The sequence below is a fragment of the Pinus tabuliformis genome, chromosome 7 (assembly GCF_031772625.1).
Source record: "Pinus tabuliformis cultivar Carrire ecotype Pingquan chromosome 7, CPIR1, whole genome shotgun sequence".
Classification (NCBI taxonomy): Eukaryota; Viridiplantae; Streptophyta; class Pinopsida; order Pinales; family Pinaceae; genus Pinus; species Pinus tabuliformis.
Genome location: NC_142293.1, coordinates 1,167,952,505 through 1,167,971,833, shown reverse-complemented (window position 1 = coordinate 1,167,971,833; position 19,329 = coordinate 1,167,952,505). Strand labels below are relative to the sequence as shown.

Here is a 19,329-nt window from a genome sequence, read left to right as displayed (position 1 = left end):
GTGAAGGGTTGAAGGGGTCCTCCGTTCCGCAGGATGGAGAAGAAAGCGCCTGAGACCAGTTCCATTGTCTAATTTATCCATTGTTGATTGAATCCGAAAGCCTGGAGGATTGCTCTCATGTATTTCCAGTTGATTCTATCAAAGGCCTTTGACAGGTCAAGCTGGATAAGCATTCCTGGAGTCTTGTTCGTTTTGAGAGAGTGCAGCACTTCCTGGGTGAGGATAATGCTGTCTGTGATCTTCCTGCCTTCGACGTAGCCAGTTTGCTCCTGAGAAATAATTGAAGGGAGGACGGATTTGAGTCTGTTAGCCATCAATTTGGTAAGGATTTTATAGAGGACATTGCAAAGGGCGATGGGGCGAAACTTGTCCAGGGAGTTAGCCTGGCCAGATTTGGGAATTAAGGTGAGGAAAGTGGCATTGATGGCTGGTAGCACTTTTTTGGTTCTGTGAAAGTTCCTTACCAGGATGAGGAGATCTTCTTTATTGATGGACCAGTAGGCTTTAAAAAATTCAATTGTAAATTCGTCTGGTCTGGGAGCCTTGTTTGTGGCCATGGTAAAGATGGTCTCTTCAATCTCCTGCTCGGCAAAATCCTTTAGAAGGAGGGAGTTTTGCTTCTGAGTAACAAGGCTGGGAATGGCATCAGTGATTGCATTGATGGCTTGGGTTCTGTTTAGGCTTGGTTCACTGAGAAGAGAGGTGAAATAAGAGTTGAGCTCATCCCCAATGTGCTCCGTGGAGAACACCTTATCGTCATCAGCTTTTTTGAGAGAGAGTATTGGATTGCAGGCTCTGTGCTGGATAGTGGACTTATGGAAGAAATTGGTGTTGCGTTCTCCTTGCTTTAGCCATTGCACCCTCGATTTCTATCTCCACAGCATCTCTTCCTGCTTAAGTCGTTCTTCCCATTGTCTTTGTAGATTTGTTTCTTGAGCTTTCCTTTCCTCATCATGCCCTTCTGTGATCACTATTTGCTGTAGTAGCACCATTTTTTCCTCAAGTTCTTTTTTGGCTTGAAAGATGTCTCCAAAGGTGTCTTTGTTCCATTGTTTGAGGTTGGATTTGATGGTTTTGAGCTTTTGCTGGAAGATATACATGAAGTTGTCGCTTCTTATGGTGGTTTGAGTCCACCAGCTTTTTATGTTTTCCATGAAAGTAGGGTGTTCTGTCCAAAAGGCCTCGAATCTCAAAGGTCTGTTGTGAGGCTTTTCTAGATTGGTGAAGTGGATCTGCACAGGCCAGTGATCCGAGCCTCCTATAGGCAGAAGGTTGGCCTCCATGTCGATGTTCTGCAGCAGAATGGATCCTGATAAGAGGAACCGATCGAGCCTTGATGCTATCTGCCTGTTTCCTCCTTGCTTATTATTCCAGGTATGCAAACCATTGACTGTAGGGATGTCAGTAAGTCTGGATTCAACAATAAAGGTGTTAAATGCTTCCGAGTCCTTATCCAATTTTCGTAAGCCTCCCTTTTTCTCTGCTAGAGTGGTGATCATATTGTAGTCTCCGCCTGCAATCCAGTGAGTTTCCCCATGGTGTTGTCTGACTTCGTCTAGGTCCTTCAGCATCTTCAGCTTTTCCTGTATTCTTTGAGGCCCATACACATTGGTGATACATATCGATTGGCTTGAATCAGGCATGTTGAGGATGACCGATAATGAATTCTTGGTGGAGAGAGCATTCTGCAAGAAGAATTTGTTTTTGTTCCAGAATGTTAATAACCCTCCTGATTTCCCAAGGGCATCTATGCTTATACATTGATGACTGTTGGAAACGAGTTTTTTGAGCGTTTCTGTGCCCTTGGGAGAGCATTTGGTTTCTTGCAGAAGGACAATGTCTGGGTGCTGCGAGAATATGCGATTTTTCAGGATTCTTCTTTTGCTGGTGCCGTTAAGCCCCCTGATGTTCCAGGTTGTGATTTTCATTGAGCTTTCTTTGGAGCAGATAGGACCAAGGCCCTGATTTTTCCTTCATTGATGAGACGTCTGCCTAGCTCTTGTATTTGCTGTCTGGTGGATTTGCGTCCCCGTTTTCTGCCTGGTCCTTGTGGTTTGTATTGATCCAGATCCAGGTTGGCTTGAATACCTGTTTGGTTGCTATTTCCCCATTGCCTTTTGGCTGTATTTTGGTTGATGTATTCCAGCTGTAGGTATGCCATTTCTATCTTCTCCAAGTGTTCCTGGGGAATGGCATCCACGCCTAGTTTGGACCATTGCTTATTGACCTTTTGGAGATCAATATCTCCCAAAAACTCCTCCAGAGGATTGCTTGAGGTTGTAGTGGAGGGCTGATCTGGTTGCGGTTCAGTGCATTACAAGGTTTGCATTGAGGTGTGGCCGGTAGTAGTCTGGTTGGAAGCGAGATTTGGGTTTTGTTGCAGTGCCTGGGCTTGAGAAGAGACAGAGGTTGTGCGTCCAACATTGATCGTCCTCATGGGTTGATTGGATAACGGTGGATCCTGAGCAGTGGGGGCCTGTGAGACTTTGGGGTGCTCTGGTGAATCAAGGTTGCTCAGAACTTCAAAGCTGTTTTGCTGTGTGGAGGCTTTATTGGTAGGGTTGGTATTGGTGGGGGGTTTTGTAGGCTTTTTTCCTTTCTTGCCTCTGCTCTTTCTTGCGACTGTGGTGAAGCCAGGCGTTGGAGTAGCCTCTTGTTCCTGTTGGGCCTGAGGTTGTGGTTTATTTGCAGTGCAGCTGTGACTTAGATGGCCATGCTGTCTGCATGTGCGGCATCTGAAAGGGATATTTTCGTAGTCTATGGTTTGCTTCCATTGCACTTCTTTATGGATCAGTTCCATATGATCTGGGAGGGACTCCATGTAAACACAGAGTCTAGCATAGGCTGTGTACTTAACCTGTATAGTGAGATCTGAGGCTTTGATGAAGACTCCCAACTGGTTTCCGATGGCCTCCAAGATGCGTTTGTTCCAGTAATCCACAGGTAGAGAGTGCAGGCGGATCCATACTGGAACTTTCTTGAAATCCTCCTGCTCTGGTGCAAAGTTTGGCCTCCAGTAAGTTATGTATAATCATGCAGAGTTGTAGAAATACGGGTCGCCTTCGAATATCTGGTCTCTGTCATCCTTGTGAGCGAAAATTACTGTGAAAAAGCCTCTCGATCCCAACTGAAGATTGTGGTCCCCTTTAGGTTTCCATTTTTGGTTGATCCACCAGCATAGGGCCTTTTTGTGAAGTCTAACCCCCATGAATCTACACATCAGGGCCTGCTTGCTCATAGGGTCCCTGTACTCCTCGATCCAAGGGTCATCAATGATTAGTTTGGGTATTTTTTTTTATATGGGCTTGCATGTGGACTGAGTTTGCTCGCGGCGTTGTCCTGGAGTTTGCCCTTCGGACGCAGATCCTTTGGGCGCTGAATCGTTGCTTTGTTCCGCTGATCTGGAGCTGGATGGAGTATTGAAGGCGTCCGAGGGTATGCTGCCGAATATGAAGGGCGTGGAGTTTGGGGGGGTCGAACCCCCCCTGTGTTATGCATGTGTCGAATCAGTTCAGAATGGCCCTGAGGGATCTATCTGTCGCGTTCCTGAATGGTTGGCAGGCTTGCAGAGCCGTGATCAGGAGCTGCAGAGATTTGGCCCTAATCGCCTCTTCTCAGAAGCCCCAGCCAAGTCCCCCGTACCCCTGAATATCCCTCTTCAAAAGAGGAAGAATTCAAGATTTTTTTCAATACTTTGACTAAGATGGTTAAATACCTATATGAAGATAGGAACACTACAATGGTTGGAGAGAGTTCTAAATGTCCACATGGATATGGAAGCTCAGAGGGCAAAAGATATGAGAAGAAGGATTCCAAAGGGAATGGTGGAAATTCACCTCCATCTCCACCATCCTCATCATCTTCGTCATCTGACATAGAATCATCTTCCATTACCACCACTCAAATTGCCCATACTCATTCCAAAACCCCAAAATGAAAGACTCCATTACTGAAATTAGACATAAAATTCGAACTTCCCACGTACAATAGAGAGGTGATTGTAGAAAAGTTGGACAATTGGATTCAACAGTTGGAGCTATAATACAAAATTTAGAACCTTCAAGAAGATGACATAAAGATCCAGTTGGCTTCACTAAGGCTACAAGGAGCTGCACTAGTTTGGTGGGAAGTAAAGTCTCAAGAGGAAATGAGAATCCATGGTAAGATATCCATTACTTGGGTTTAATTTGTTTCTGCAATTAAAAAATAATTTTACCCTTTAGCCTATATGAAAAAATCCATTATGAGTTGGCAGAATTTTAGGCATCTTAAAGGCCAAACAATCGAAGATTATACACAAGAGTTTAGGAAAAGGGCTTTGTTATTAGGAGTGAATTTGAATTCCCAAGATACACTGCTAAAATATATTGGGGGTTTACATTCCCATGTGAAACATACTATCATTATGTTTAATCGAAATAACATAGATGAGGTATGTGTGCAAGCCATAAACCTTGAATCTAGAGGAAAGAAAATTCATGAAGAGGGTAGTAAGAGCAATACACTGAAGGGTAAGGAGAAAGAATAGGGAGGAAAATGGAAGGGAAAGAAGAATGCAAGTGTGAAGAAATAAGGGGAGAAAATAACATGCAAACATTGTTCCAAAGAGGGGCATGATAAAGCCCACTATTGGAAATTGCATCCCGAATTAAGGCCTAAGAAACAAAACAATAAGGGAAAACAAAAGATGACCGCTACCAAACAACATGATCTTGGTTCAGATTTTGGTGATGAGACAAAGATTTTAGCCATGGTTATAAAAGGAAAAGAAGCTATTGTATGCACTAGTTCATCACTTAGTAAAAACAATACTCCAAATGAAGAGTCAAGAATAGATTTGTTTCATGTTAGAGTGATTTCAAATCATACAAATTTTGATGCATTATTTGATAGTGGGTCACAATCAAACTTGATTTTAGAAGACCTGGTTAAAAAACTAAACCTTCGAATTATACCTTATCATAAGCCATATCCATTGGGTTAGATAGTAAACAATGCAAACTTACACGTTACAAGGAAGTGTTTATTCAAGTTGGCGATTACTGAAAATTTCATTGATGAAGTTGAGTTAGATTTAGTTTTTCTTGACATCTCAGGAATCAATTTGGGTAGTCCTTATTTGTATGATAGAAAAGCAATATTTTATTGCCACGACAAAAAATACATATTTCTCAGGAATGGGGTGGAGTACATAGTGAGAACCCATCGCAAAATGATGAACATTTCTTTGCTTAATGCGGGAAGATGAACATATTAGAAAATGAAAGTAAAAATTTTATGATTCCCAAGATCAAGAAAAAGAATAATATTGATAACGAATATTTTGAAGTTTGTGATGATAAATTGAAATCTCATTTGCTTGATCTAGTAAGCAAGCATGGCGAGATGTTTCAAGAACCAAAGGGATTACCTCCCAAGAGGGGAGTTCAACATGAGATTCAGTTGAAACAGGATGTTCCACTTCCAAAAATTGGCATGTATCACATGTCTATTATGGAGAGATTGGAAATAAAATAGAAAATTCAATAATTTTTTATAAAAGGTATAATACGCCCATTTTCTTCACCATGTGGTTCACCCATTGTCTTTGTTCCAAAGAATGATGGAACTTGGCGCATGTCTATGGATTTTCATGCACTCAACAAAATCACGGTAAAGAATCATTATCCACTAGCAATAATTGATGATTTCCTTGATTAGTTGAGGAATAGAAAGTGTTTCACTAAGTTATATTTACGAATTGGTTATCATCAAGTTAAGATTGCTGAAGAAGACATTTGCAAAACTGCATTTAAAACTAAATAAGGATTGTTTGAGTGGCTTGTTATGCCTTTTGGTCTTACAAATGCTCCAGCTACTTTCATGAGGGTAATGAATGATGTATTGAGACCGTTTCTAGATGATTTTATAATTGTCTACTTATATGATATCATTACATTCAACAATTCAAGAAATAAACGTGTCATGCATGTAAACAAAGTACTTGATCTCTTGAGAAAAGAACAATTGTTTTTAGAGATGTCGAAGTGTGAATTTAGCAGGGCTTCTTTGATGTATTTGGGACACATTATTGGAGGAGGTGAACTGAAGATAGACCCCTCTAATGTTGAGGTTATTCTGAATTGGCCCAAGCCCAATACAGTTACGGAGGTAAGAAGCTTTTTAGAGCCAACATAATATTGGAGAAATTTTACTGCTATTTTTTCTTCCATTGTAGCTCCACTACATGCATTGACAAACTTCAAGAAATTCTTCTATTGGGGATATGTAAATAAGGAATGATTTGATTCTTTCAAGAAAAAGATAAGTTCAACATTGGTATTATCACTTCTGTATCTTAGACAACCATTCGAGATTCGAATAGATGTAAGAAATTATGTCATGGGAACAGTTCTCTTGCAACATGGTAAGCCCATTTCATTTCATTCTGAAATATTTAATGGATCTGTAACTAACTATCCCACATATGACAAATAACTTTATGCATTGGTACAAAGTGTTAAGAAATGGAAGCACTATTTGATTGGAAAAAATACCATCATCGATACCGACCATCGACCATTGTAGTATTTACAGTCACAGTCAAAGTTGCAGCGGTAATGACATTTCATATGGATGGGTGTTCCACAACAATTTCATTTGGGTACCAGGTATAAAAAGGGAATCTACGATAAGGTAATTGATATGCTCTCAAGTCCTATTGTAATTTCATCTGTTATACTCAAGCATAATTATTTTTTGCATGAAGGTTACCTAGAACAATATGCAAATGATAGTGACTTTCAGGAAGCATATGAAAGCATGAGTCAAGGAAACCAAACTGAAGAGTTGTATTATCATGTAAATAATAGTTTGTTGTATCACTTGGGCAAGTTACATATTCCACATGGAGAAAGAAATAGTATGATAAGGGAGGCACACACTTCATTGATTGTTGGACACTTTGGTGTCGACAAACCAATGGTGAATCTTCAAAGGTATTGTTATTTGCCATGCATGTTGGACAAATGTTTCACATTTCATGAGAGAATGTTCTTTATGTGCTACAAGTAAGGCTAGCAATAGAAATCTTGGTTTATACACTTCACTTCTAGTACCTTCACGTCCATGGCAGAGTATCTCAATGGATTTTGTAGGAGGTCTTCCATTGTCAATGAAAGGTCATGATTAAATGTATGTAGTTGTAGAAAGGTTCACAAAAATGTGCATAATAACACCAAGTAAAAATAAAATTATAGCTGAAAAAAACATCTGATCTTTTATTCCAAAAAAATTGGCTTCATTTTGGTCTTCCTAATGTTGGAAATAATACTGAGAGGGGCGGTGAATCAGTATTATCAAATTATTTTCAATATATCTTCCATATTTATACTTTGATTTATTCTTCAGATATTGATCATTAGATTGTATGTCAGTACCATATAATAATGAGCAAGAACAAGAAAAACAGATAATCACACCAAAGAACACCAGATATAAGGTGGAAACCCAATGTGGGTGAAAACCACCTGCTGCAATATGTCTCTATCTTCTTTCAATTAGAAACTTCTTTTAAAATGATTTGGTACTGGTGCAGTCCTTAACCAGTACACAGGCTGCAACCTGCTGAGAGCTACAACCCTCTCTCGTTTTCCAGTCTCTCCTGGAAGGGAGCTACAACCCCCTTAGCTCTTGTACTAGCTAATCTACTAGTACGTAGGTGATGACCTACTTCTTTTCTTCCAAGGACCACTTTTCATAAATTTTCAAACTGGATCCATGAACATCAAATAATCATCAAGAACATGTGAATCAACGAATCTCCTTTTTCAATCAACCAATGAATCAACCAATAACTTCTCAGAATGCAGTAACCAGAAGAGCAATACCAGTAATCTAAACCGAGAACTCTTCAACAATAGATAGAAGGCAGCCAACAAATATTTCAAGAAAATTCCGCAACTTCACCAATAGAAACCTGCGAATATCTGCAGCTCTTCTGTGTCTAAACTGCGCAGATCGGCTCCTGGTTCTTCTTCTGCTATGCATACCGCCACACCTGGTTCTTCTTCTGCTCTGCATACCGCCACACCTACTCCTTCTGTTGCACTGCGTACCTCTGCTCAGATCCGCACCTGCACCGCCTGCCTGACAGTGCACCTCCGCACTTGGTCCTTCTGTTCCTCTGCGTACCTCCGCACTGTGCCTTCTGCTACGCTGCGTACCTCACACTAACGCCTTCTGCTTTGCTGCAGACCCCCACACCTGCGCCTTCTGCTGCGTTGCGGACTCCCGCACCTGTGCTGTAGATCGCCTGCGGACCTCTGAATAGAGCCAAATTAATAGTCCTCCATTGTGCCACAGTCAGATCCACAGATCTGATCATGCGCCTGAGAGATCACGACCTATCAATAGATTCGCCTTAAATTTCACCTTTATTTAGATCTAGTTTTTCAAACCGATGACCCAAAATTTCAGATCTTAAGATATTCAAATTTCACAAGTGACTAGCCATGTGATCTCCTTTCCTTTTTATAGGCAAGCCCTTATTCACACCATGGGAAAAAACCATCGAAAACCAATACAAGGGATCCAAACTAGGGTTCAATAATTTAGATTCTATACCGCGGGCCAAAACCATAGGATCATGAACGTCAGGCTAAATACCATGGGCTAGACATAAGAATTCCCATGTGTGCACGCTTTCTCCACATTGGAGTGAGTGGACTGGGGTCCGCACCTTCTGTTCGGATAACCTGCGGACATGACTGCACTTGGTGAACATCGTGCCTGCGGGTCCGCACCTTTTGAATGGTGTACCTGCGAACCCCTTTTTTTTCATCATTTTGAGAGCCAGAATAGGGTTGTTCCACTTGAGTGAGTTGCCATCAAGTACAACACCTGTGCCATAGTGCCAAACCTGAATCATAATGCCAACAATCTCCCCCTTTGGACTTGATGGCAACCCCAAGATCCTCAAAGTCATTCCCCCCCTTTGACATCAAGGGCAAAGGGCGGACCAAGATATTCTCTTCCTTTGCAATCCATACTCCCCCTGAGTGTCTGTTGAAATTTCTGAATGAGCTCCCCCTGACTATAGACCAGATCTACAAAAGAAAAATTCTTCAAGAAGAACCATAATCTACTATACACCATACATGACCTTGACAAGAGAGATAGAGACATATTAGCAACAACATTCAGATCAGCATCCATGTTCTCCTTCTGTACTTTCTCCTCCAAGATCTTCTACCATAATGCCAACAATGCATTATTAGAAGAATATATGCTCCCCCTGAACCTGTGCCATTCGATCTTCGACCAATCCATAACCCATCAAATGTACATGTATACCCCATATGAAACTCGCGTACAACCAACAATCTTTGAAACAGATGAGATTCAACAATAAGATGATGCATCAACTACCCCTAGATTTTGCCTGAGGTATTTAAAGGTCTCCTCGGGCAATGGTTTGGTGAGTATATCAGCAACTTGTTCCTTAGAAGGAACATACTCCAACTTGACCTTTTTTTCAAGCACTTGTTCCCGAAGAAAATGATATTTGATAGGTATATGCTTGGTCTTTGAATGCATGACTGGGTTGTTTGAAATGTTGATAGCACTTGTATTATCACATAGGATGGAGATAGGTGGTGTACAAGTGATTTGAAAATCCTGCAAGGTCTGCATCATCCAAAGGAGTTGAGTGCAGTAAGATGCAGCAGCCACATATTCTGCTTCAGCGGTAGATAAAGCAATCAAACTCTGTTTCTTGTTGAACTAAGATACTAATCTGGAACCCATAAAGAATGCACCACCACTTGTGCTCTTCCTGTCATGCACGCTTCCGGCCCAATCTACATCTATATAAGCATGAAGTGTGAGACATGTATCTCTAGGATACCATAAGCCATAGTTTTGAGTTCCTTGAAGGTAATTGAAGATTCTCTTAACTGCCTGAAGATGAGTTTCCTTGGAATTTGCTTGAAATCTTCCAACAATTCCCACTGCATGCATGATGTCTGGTCGGGTACCTGTCAAATAGAGTAGACTTCTAATCATGGATCTATAGGTTGGTTGATGCACTGCTGCTGATTCATCATTCTCACTGAGGCTGCATCCTGTAACCATAGGGGTACATACTGGTTTTGAATCTTCCATGCCATACTTCTTCATGATCTGCTTGAGGTATTTGGCTTGAGACAAAAAAATACCGCCTTCATTTTGTTGGATTTGTAGACCAAGAAAATATGTCAGCTCTCCAAGTAATGACATTTCAAATTCTTTTTGCATCACCAAGGCAAAGCTTTGACTCATAGTTTCTTCATTGCTTCCCAAGATAATATCATCTACATACACAACAAGTATTAGCAATTTGTCATTTTCAATTTTTATATAAAGATTGCTATCTGCTCATCCCTTTGAAAAGCCTTGTTGATGAAGATATTTGTCCAAACGATGGTACCGAGCCCTTGGAGCCTATTTAGGACCATAATGAGCCTTTTTTAGTCTGCATACAAGATTTGGATCATTCCCAAGAATGAAACCATCTGGTTGCTCAATGTACACCTCTTCTTCTAAGTCTCCAGTCAGAAAGGTTGATTTCACGTCCATTTGAAATACTTTGAACTTCTGAAATCTTGAGGGGGTAAGGAACATTCGGATGGCCTCAAGTCTAGCAATGGGAGCAGAAGTTTCTTCAAAGTCTATTCCTTCTTGTTGAGCATACCCTTTACAAATAAGTCTGGCCTTCTTTCTAATTACTTCCTCATTTTCATTCAAATTATTTTTGAAGATCCATTTTGTCCCTATGACATTCTTATCTTTTGGTCGAGGAACCAACTCCCAAGTGTTGTTCTTTTCGATCTGCTCAAGTTCTTCATCCATTGCCTTGACCCAACATTCATCTTTGCACGCCTCTCTTACATTTTGTGGTTCAGTGGAGGAGAGTAATGCCAAATAGCTTGAAGCTTCTGCAATTGTTCTTCTTGTTTGTATGCCTGCCTCGTTTTGCCCCAAGATTTGAGATTCTGGATGATTCTTTTGAACATACCCGGATGGAGTCTTCTCTTCTATCCTTATCAGTTCCTCTGGTGCCTCTTGAGGTTCTTCTTCATCATCAGTCTGATTTGAAGGATTATCTTCATCCTCTTCGATATTTTCATAATTTACTTGTCTAGGAATGTTTCCTTCTTCACCAACCACTACATCAATGCTGTCAACTATTTTTCCAAGTCTTTTGTTGTAACACTTATATGCTTTGCTGTGAGGAGAATAACCAAGGAGAATCCCTTCATCTACTCTAGGTTCAAACTTGCCAAGATGTTCATAATTATTCTTAATATAACATTTGCTTGCAAAGATTTTGAAATGTTTTACCGAAGGAGTCTCACCATACTAGAGCTCATGAGGAGTTTGAGTGCTGTTCACCCGGACATTTGTTTTGTTGAGAATAACGATCACAGCAAATGCAGCCTCACCCCAGAAGGTTGCAGGAGTTCCAGATTCATCAAGCATTGCACGAGCCATTTGTTGAACCGTTCTGTTCATCCTTTCCACTACTCCATTTTGTTGAAGAGTCCTAGCTGTAGATAATTCCCTTCTTATTCCATGTTCTTCACAAAAATCGAAAAATTCATTTGAGGTAAACTCCCCACCTCTATCAGACCTGAGGCACTTAATTTTGTGATCTGATTCTTTTTCAACCAATGCTTTGAAATATTTGAATTTTTCTAAGGCTTCGTCTTTGTGCTTCATAAGTCCTGTCCAAACCATCCTGTAGAAGTCATCAATGAATAATATAAAGTATTCTTCTCCTTGAGGTGACCTTTTCCTAGGTGGACCACATACATTAGTATGGAATAGTTCAAGAGGCCTGCTAGCTAATCCTTCCTTCTTAGGTAAGTTAGTTCTTGTTTGCTTACCAAACTGACATGATTTGCATATTGTATTGTCTGGAATTATGATGTCTGGAAGACCATGAACTACCTAGTATTTTCATGCTTTCCTTATCTGTGAAAAGCTTAGATGCCCCAACCTCTAGTGCCATAACCAGTGTTCATCATTCTTGCTCAAATAACATTTTTGTTATCGTTCTTCAAATATGTATAAATTATTTGGAGTTCTTATGCCTTTGATCACTGTTTTTCCTATATCAAGATCACGAACACTACATCCATTTGATCGAAATATTACCTCAGTTCCTTGATCGCACATCTAACTGACACTCAGTAGATTTTGCTTCGAGCCATCAACATACAAAACATTTCCAGCCTTGAATTTCTCTTTCAACTATACAGTGCCTTTTCCTTTTATGACTGCAAGGGTATCATTTCCAAAAGAAACTTTCTTTCCTTTTTCTAAAGCACTATATGATTGAAGTTTTTCTTTATCACCTATCATATGATTCGAACATCCACTATCGATGTACCATTGATTTTCCTATCCTTCTGCATATAAAGCTATCCCACATCTTTCTGGTTGTGGTTCCTTCATTCTCCATGTTCTGGCATTTGAGTTTTGTTCCTTCTGAGTTGTCTTCTGAAACTTGCTCCTGCATTCAGACTCTTTGTGACCGAAGTTATTACAAATAGAACATTCAATTTCACTTTAAAGGGTGGAAAAGTTGTTATAGGTTCTTTTCGTGATTCCAGTCATACTTCTTTGTTTTTGAGCTTCTTTAGTCGTGATTGTCTTATAGGCAACACATTGAGCTACTTCGTGACCAAAGTTATGGCAAGAGAAACATTGGTCATTGAAGAAACTCCTGCGAATATCCAACCGATTGTAGTTTCTGCTAACATCCATTCTTGAGGCAAATTGGGAAGATTTTGCCTGTGGCTAGTTGTAGCTTCTGTTTGTCCTTAAGATAGCTTGCCCCTGATTTTCTTGGTAGTCTTTGTTCGTTCTTGAGGTAAGCTGTCCCTGATTTACCTGATGATTTCTATTAAGCCTTTGCGCACTCCTCCTTGCTGCATCAAGATAACTTTTGGAGGTGGATGCTTGAGATGCTTCTCCATTATATCCCAGACCTGTCTTGATTAGTGGAGAACGATGCACATTGATAATCTCATCCAAAGTTTCAGATCCTTTAACAAATTTAAGATTAAGAGCTTTTGTTTTCTCAATCTCTTTTCTAAGACTAACAATTTCACATTCCAGTTTTTCGTGATGTTTTTCCCTTTGAGCCAGTTGACATTGCAGAGAATCAATAATCACATTTTTCTATTCTAAACAAATTTTGAGATTAGAAATCTCTTCATAAATACCTTCTTCATCTACAACATCCATATAATCATCATCTTCAAAAGCCATTAAAATTTTATAATTATTACCTCGTTCATCTTCGTCACTATTTGAAAGTCCATCACTATCTTCATCAGTGTAATAGCTTTTCTTATTTGCATTATGTTTCTTGTTCTATCTAACAGGTTCCTTCCCCTTTTCAATCTTATCCTTATGAGGACATTTGGCATCATAGTGATTGACTCTTCCACAAGAAAAGCATTTGAAAGGTAACTTACCACGGAATCGTCCAACACCTCGTTGAAGGTTTTTGACAAAATTTGATTCTTCTTCTTCTTCTGACACGTGTCCTGACTCATAGTAATCTCCTTTGCCTGAAGCCTTGAAGGCAGCTTCTCTCCTGTCTGATGGTCCTCCTTTCCTCATTTCATAAGCAGTCAGAATTCCGTGCAGCTGTGACATGGTAAGGTTTCGTAAATTCTCTTTTTCTTCTATTGCAGAAACTTTAGATTCAAACCTAAGGGACAAAGATCTTAGAACCTTTTCAACCACAACGACCTCTTTTATTTCTTCACCCAAATTTTTCGTACAATTAACAATCTCATCTACACGAAGGAAATAGTTAGCCACACTTTCATCGTTATGCATTCTGAGATTTTCATATTGAATTCTGAGGGTTTGAAGTTTTGCTCGTTTTACCTGATCATCTCCTTCATAGCTTAGAAAAATCTTGTCCCATATCTCTATTGCGGATTTATACTGCATAACCTTCATGAATTCTGATTGAGATGGACATCCTAGTAGAGTATTGATAGCATTTGCATTTGTTTCATATTTCTTCTTCTCAGCCGGATCTGTAGGAGTTTCTGATGGAAAAGTGTACCCTGTGTCTATGATGTCCTAGACTTCTGTACCAAGAGATTGAAGATAGGCAACAACTCTTACCTTCCAATATATGAAGTTTGTCCCGTCAAAAATTGGTGGCCTGATAGATGCTTCTCTCTCATAGTCACTCATGATGATGGATCTTCCTTCAAGCGATCAAGCTTCTTTAGAAGGACTTGCTTTGATTCCAATTGTTGGAAATAATACTGAGAGGGGGGATGAATCAGTATTATCAAATTCTTTTCAATATATCTTCCAGATTTATACTTTGATTTATTCTTCAGATATTGATCATTAGATTGTATGTCAATACCATATAATAATGAGCGAGAACAAGAAAAACAGATAATCACACCAAAGAACACCAGATATAAGGTGGAAACCCAATGCGCTAAAAACCACCTGCCGTAATATGTCCATATCTTCATTCAATTAGAAAATTATTTTACAATGATTTTGTACTAGTGCAGTCCTTTACCAGTACGCAGGCTACAACCTGCTGAGAGCTACAACCCTCTCTCATTTTCCATTCTCTCCTAGAAGGGAGCCACAACCCCCTTAGCTCTTGTACTAGCTAATCTACTAGTATGTAGGTGCTGACCTACTTATTTTCTTCCAAGGACCATTTTTCATAAATTTTCAAACTCAATCCATGAACGTCAAATAATAATCAAGAACATGTGAATCAACCAATCTCCTTTTTCAATCAACCAATGAATCAACCAATAACTTCTTAGAATGTAGTAACCAGAACAACAATAACAGTGATCTAAACCCAGAACTCTTCAGCAATAGATAAAAGGCAGCCAACAAATATTTCAAGAAAAGTCTGCAACTTCACCAATAGAAACCTGCGAATATCTACAGCTCTTCTGTGTCTAAACTGTGCAGATCCGCACCTGGTCCTTATTCTGCTCTGCGTACCGCCGCACCTACTCCTTCTGCTACACTGCGTACCTCTGCTCAGATCCGCACCTACACTGCCTGCCTGACAGTGCACCTTCACACTTGGTCCTTCTGTTCCTCTGTGTACCTCTGCACTGTGCCTTCTGCTGCGCTGCGAATCTCGCATCAGCGCCTTCTGCTTTGCTGCGGACCCCCGCATCTACGCCTTCTACTGCACTGCGGACCCCCACACCTACACTGTGGATCACCTGTAGACCTCTGAATATAGCCAAATTAACAGTCCTCCAATGTGCCACGGATAGTCAGATCCATAGATCTGATCATGCGCACGAGAGATCACAACCTATCAATAGATTGCCCTTAAATTTCACCTTGATTTAGATCTAGCTTTTCAAACCGATCACCCAAAATTTCGAATCTTAAGATATTCAAATTTCACAAGTGACTAGCCAAGTGATCTCCTTTCCTTTTTATAGGCAAGCCCTTATTCACACCATGGGACAAAAACATCGAAAACCAATACAAGGGATCCAAACCAGGGTTCACTAATTTAGATTCTATACCACGGGCCAAAACCATAGGATCATGAATGTCGGGCTAAATACCATGGGCCAGACATAAGAATTCCCACGTGTGCGCGCTTTCTCTGCATTGGAGTGAGTGGACTGGGGTCCGCACCTTTTGTTTGGATAACCTGTGGACATGACCACACTTGGTGAACGGTGTGCTTGCGGGTCCACACCTTTTGAATGGTGTACCTGTGAACCCCTTATTTTTCATCATTTTGAGAACCAGAACAAGGTTGTTCCACTTGAGTGAGTTGCCATCAAGTACAACACCTTTGCGATAGTGCCAAACCTAAATTATAATGCCAACACCTAATTCTATTGTAAGTGATCAAGATTCTTGATTTGTTGGGAATTTTTGGTCAATGGTGTGCGACACAATGCACAGAAAGTTCAAGAAGAGCATAACTTTTCATCCAAAAATAGATGGATAAGCCGAGGAGGTTGATAGAACAAGTATTCATCTTCTTAGAGTATATTACAACAAACATCCCAAGTTGTGATATGAACAATTGCATTACATATAACATGCATACAACAGGGCAAAGAATTCTTCCAAAAACACAACACCATTTGAGTCATGTTATGGATACTTTCCAAGATTGCCATTGGACTTCATCTTTGAGAAAAATGTTGCCATGGACGGTCACAATGACATCGATAAGGCAGGGAGTTTCATAGAGAAAATTTAGTTGATACATCATACAATGCAAGAAAAACTTGACAAAAGTCAAAGCAGCGACAAGGCAAGGCATGACAAACACCGGGTTGACCACAAATATCAAGTCGGTGATGAAGTATGGTTATATATTAGGAAAGGGAGACTTCAAGGGGAAGGTAAAAAACTTAAACCAATCCATTATGGTCCTTATAAAATTATGGGAAATTCTAGTAACAATGCATTTAAGCTTCATTTGCCTCCTTATATGAAAATATACTATGTTGTTATTGGTGAGAACTTGAGATGTCTTGATCCTCCTTTGGTTAATGATCAAGGAGAGCATGTTCAGCTGCCATCAATAAATGATTTCTAGCCAAAATATTTAGATGAGCTTTAGCAAGATCTCATAGTTGACAAAAGTACCGGGACTTCAAAGAGAGGGGATGTTGAATACCTTAGAGTAGGACACAAGGGACAAAAGCCTTCTCAAGCCAAATGGTTGTAGATCGAGAAGGTGAGGGAGTTGTACCCTCACCTACTGAACAATTAATAGTATCTTTCGGGGTCCAAAACGCTTCTAGTGGGGAGGAATGATGAGGTGCTCAATATTTAGCTCAAAAATAAAAGTTCTCAGATTCACTCGAAACCTGTATAAGTGAGTCCGTCTCATGAAGGTGATCAAAGCCCAATTCGTTTCATTGAAAATTGAGTCTGGTTGAAGGAGAAAAGGCCTGCTATTTTTTTTCCTCAACAGCTAAAAAAAAGTTGCAGAACATGACAGAATGATCACATGGCAGTACAGTCAGCACGATGGGAATCTTCTTCAGTTTTTTCCCAATGAGGATGTGACAAGTGTCACTTCAGGATTTTCCAGTTTGGTTTTGTGAAGGTGAAATTGCCCAATGTCCTCCAAGGTGGAATTATTGGGTCATGGTGAATATTATGTGGAAATTGTAATTTTTTTTAGAAGTATTGATATATATTTGTTATATTGTTTGATATGATTTAATATCATATTATATATATATATATATATATATATATATATATATATATATATTATCAAACATTATATAAATCTGCATATATAAAAACATTACATATTTCCACATTAAATCTAAAGGCATCGGACTATTGGAATGACACAAATATTTCAGTGGGAAAAATGTACTAAGGGATACAAGGAGGACGAGTTGAACGTGTGACCTCCCCCTCCCAACTCCATTGCATTACCATTGAACCAATCAACACACCTTGAAAATTGTAGCCACAATCTTATATTTAACACCGACAACGATGCCAACGGTGAAGCAGAGAGAGCCAGCCCAGTAGACTAGCTCCCTCAGCATACGACCACAAAGCTATGACCATGGGCCAACTTTAATGTTAAGTGCGCTTAAGGTGCCGCTAAACTTGTTTAAGTTAATTAATCTAAATTATAATTTTGGCAGCAGTTCTGGAGGCTCACCAAATTCGTTGGGATTTCCAATTTTGGTAATGCCAATTGGAGTCTTCTCTAGCTTTAGCGGACTTTCCTTCGAAAATATTGAATGAAGCATATATTGAGTAATTTTCGACCAAATGGAGCTCAGAAAGAGGTTTCCTTGGCTAATTTGGACATGCTAAACACATTTATGTAGTTATGAGGAGCCATAAAGCTTTGTAAACAACATTTTTTCTACATTGAGCTAATATAGAGGCCCAAGCCATGGAAGCTAGACCAAGGAGATGTAGCAGAGGAGGCCTAAACTCCTTAATCAAAACACTGTGTTTATATGTATTTTTGATAGTTTGCTACATTTTACATGTTTTATCTTCAATATTTGTTTCTGAAGCTATCTTTCTCGTGAATCTCACTTTAAACTTAAGGAAATTTAATTGGTTGTATATACAAACAACTAATGAAACCCGAGTACAAGAAGTAATAGGCATGCACATATTTATAAATCTGTAATTGTTATTAGCATAGAAAAACTAATCATACAAAAACATATCACTATGTAATAAATGTTATACTAGAAATTTCCCATAAAGGTACAAAGGTACACCGAAGGAATAGAAAATTGTTGGGTCCCTATAATACTAGTGATTACCGCATTACTATCGTAGTTGCATCCCTTATTAATATTGTTATGCCCCTATTATCCCGATATTGTTATTACTGTGCCCCATTGAATCCCTCTATTGTTATTTTTTGGCTTTATATTATTATTGTTAGGTCGGCTGGGTTATATTGTGACTCCTTAGACTCCTATATATAGAAAGGAGGTTTTGTCATTTGAATCATCCAATAATTGTTCATTTATGTAATGTAAATGAGGTTCCCCCTCGAAGAGGCTGAATTCTAAGCCATTGATCTATCTTTTCTATCTTTTTGTGAGCTGGTTTCATAACATTTGCTATCAGAGCTTTGGATTCTAGGGTTTCGTTACTCCAAATAGGTCATTGTGGAATTTTTTATATAACTTTTTTTTCTGTGATGTTTCAGAAGCTAAAAAAAAAACCGATTTGAGAAGACATCATGTTGAACCTTGGGTCGGAATTTCAGAGCTTTTCGTGCTATATTTGCGAAGATATGATCTGAGGAATTTGGTCTTTTTGCAGACTCCTGAATTACATTCCAAACAGGTGACTTGGGGAAAATCGTCATAACTTTCTCTCTGAGCATCGGATTGAAATTTTGTAAGAAGTTACATAAATAGGACAGACTGTGATTTCTTGTAAATATTTTTCAGGGCCAAAGGTCAAAACAGTGACTCGTGGCATGTCGTACAAGTTCGCTCTACTGAACTAGTCTATAATCAAGTCACTGTGGGAAATTTCTCATAACTCTTCCTTGGAGAATCCAATTTGGGTCGGACTAGTGGAATTGGAAAGAGGAAAAAGAGGGCTACTATGGGTAACAATTTCAGAACTGGATGATTAGAAAGTACAGAGATACATAAGAGGCAATATCGAGCTCCTACAAAGTGAAAAAAGGTGTGTAGATTTTTTAAATTTTTGCTTAAGCTTGGTTTGAAAATTTATTTTGAAATAATTCAAAGGGCATAGTAGAGCATTATTATTGGTAACGGATGCCCCGAG

The 19,329-nt window shown here is 39.5% G+C and overlaps 1 protein-coding gene across 1 annotated transcript; it reads right to left on the bottom strand.

Moving 5' to 3' along the window:
- Positions 1 to 869: 869 nt before the first annotated feature.
- Positions 870 to 1,643, bottom strand: LOC149251622 (uncharacterized). The gene has a single exon (XM_089453942.1). It carries the CDS (start codon positions 1,641 to 1,643, stop codon positions 870 to 872), a length of 774 nt encoding a protein of 257 aa, XP_089310068.1.
- Between the last annotated feature and the right edge of the window lie 17,686 nt (positions 1,644 to 19,329).

Coding starts and splice junctions, on each gene's coding strand:
- LOC149251622 (XM_089453942.1), bottom strand. CDS start 1,643: ATGCCTGATTCAAGCCAATCGATATGTATCACCAATGTGTATGGGCCT.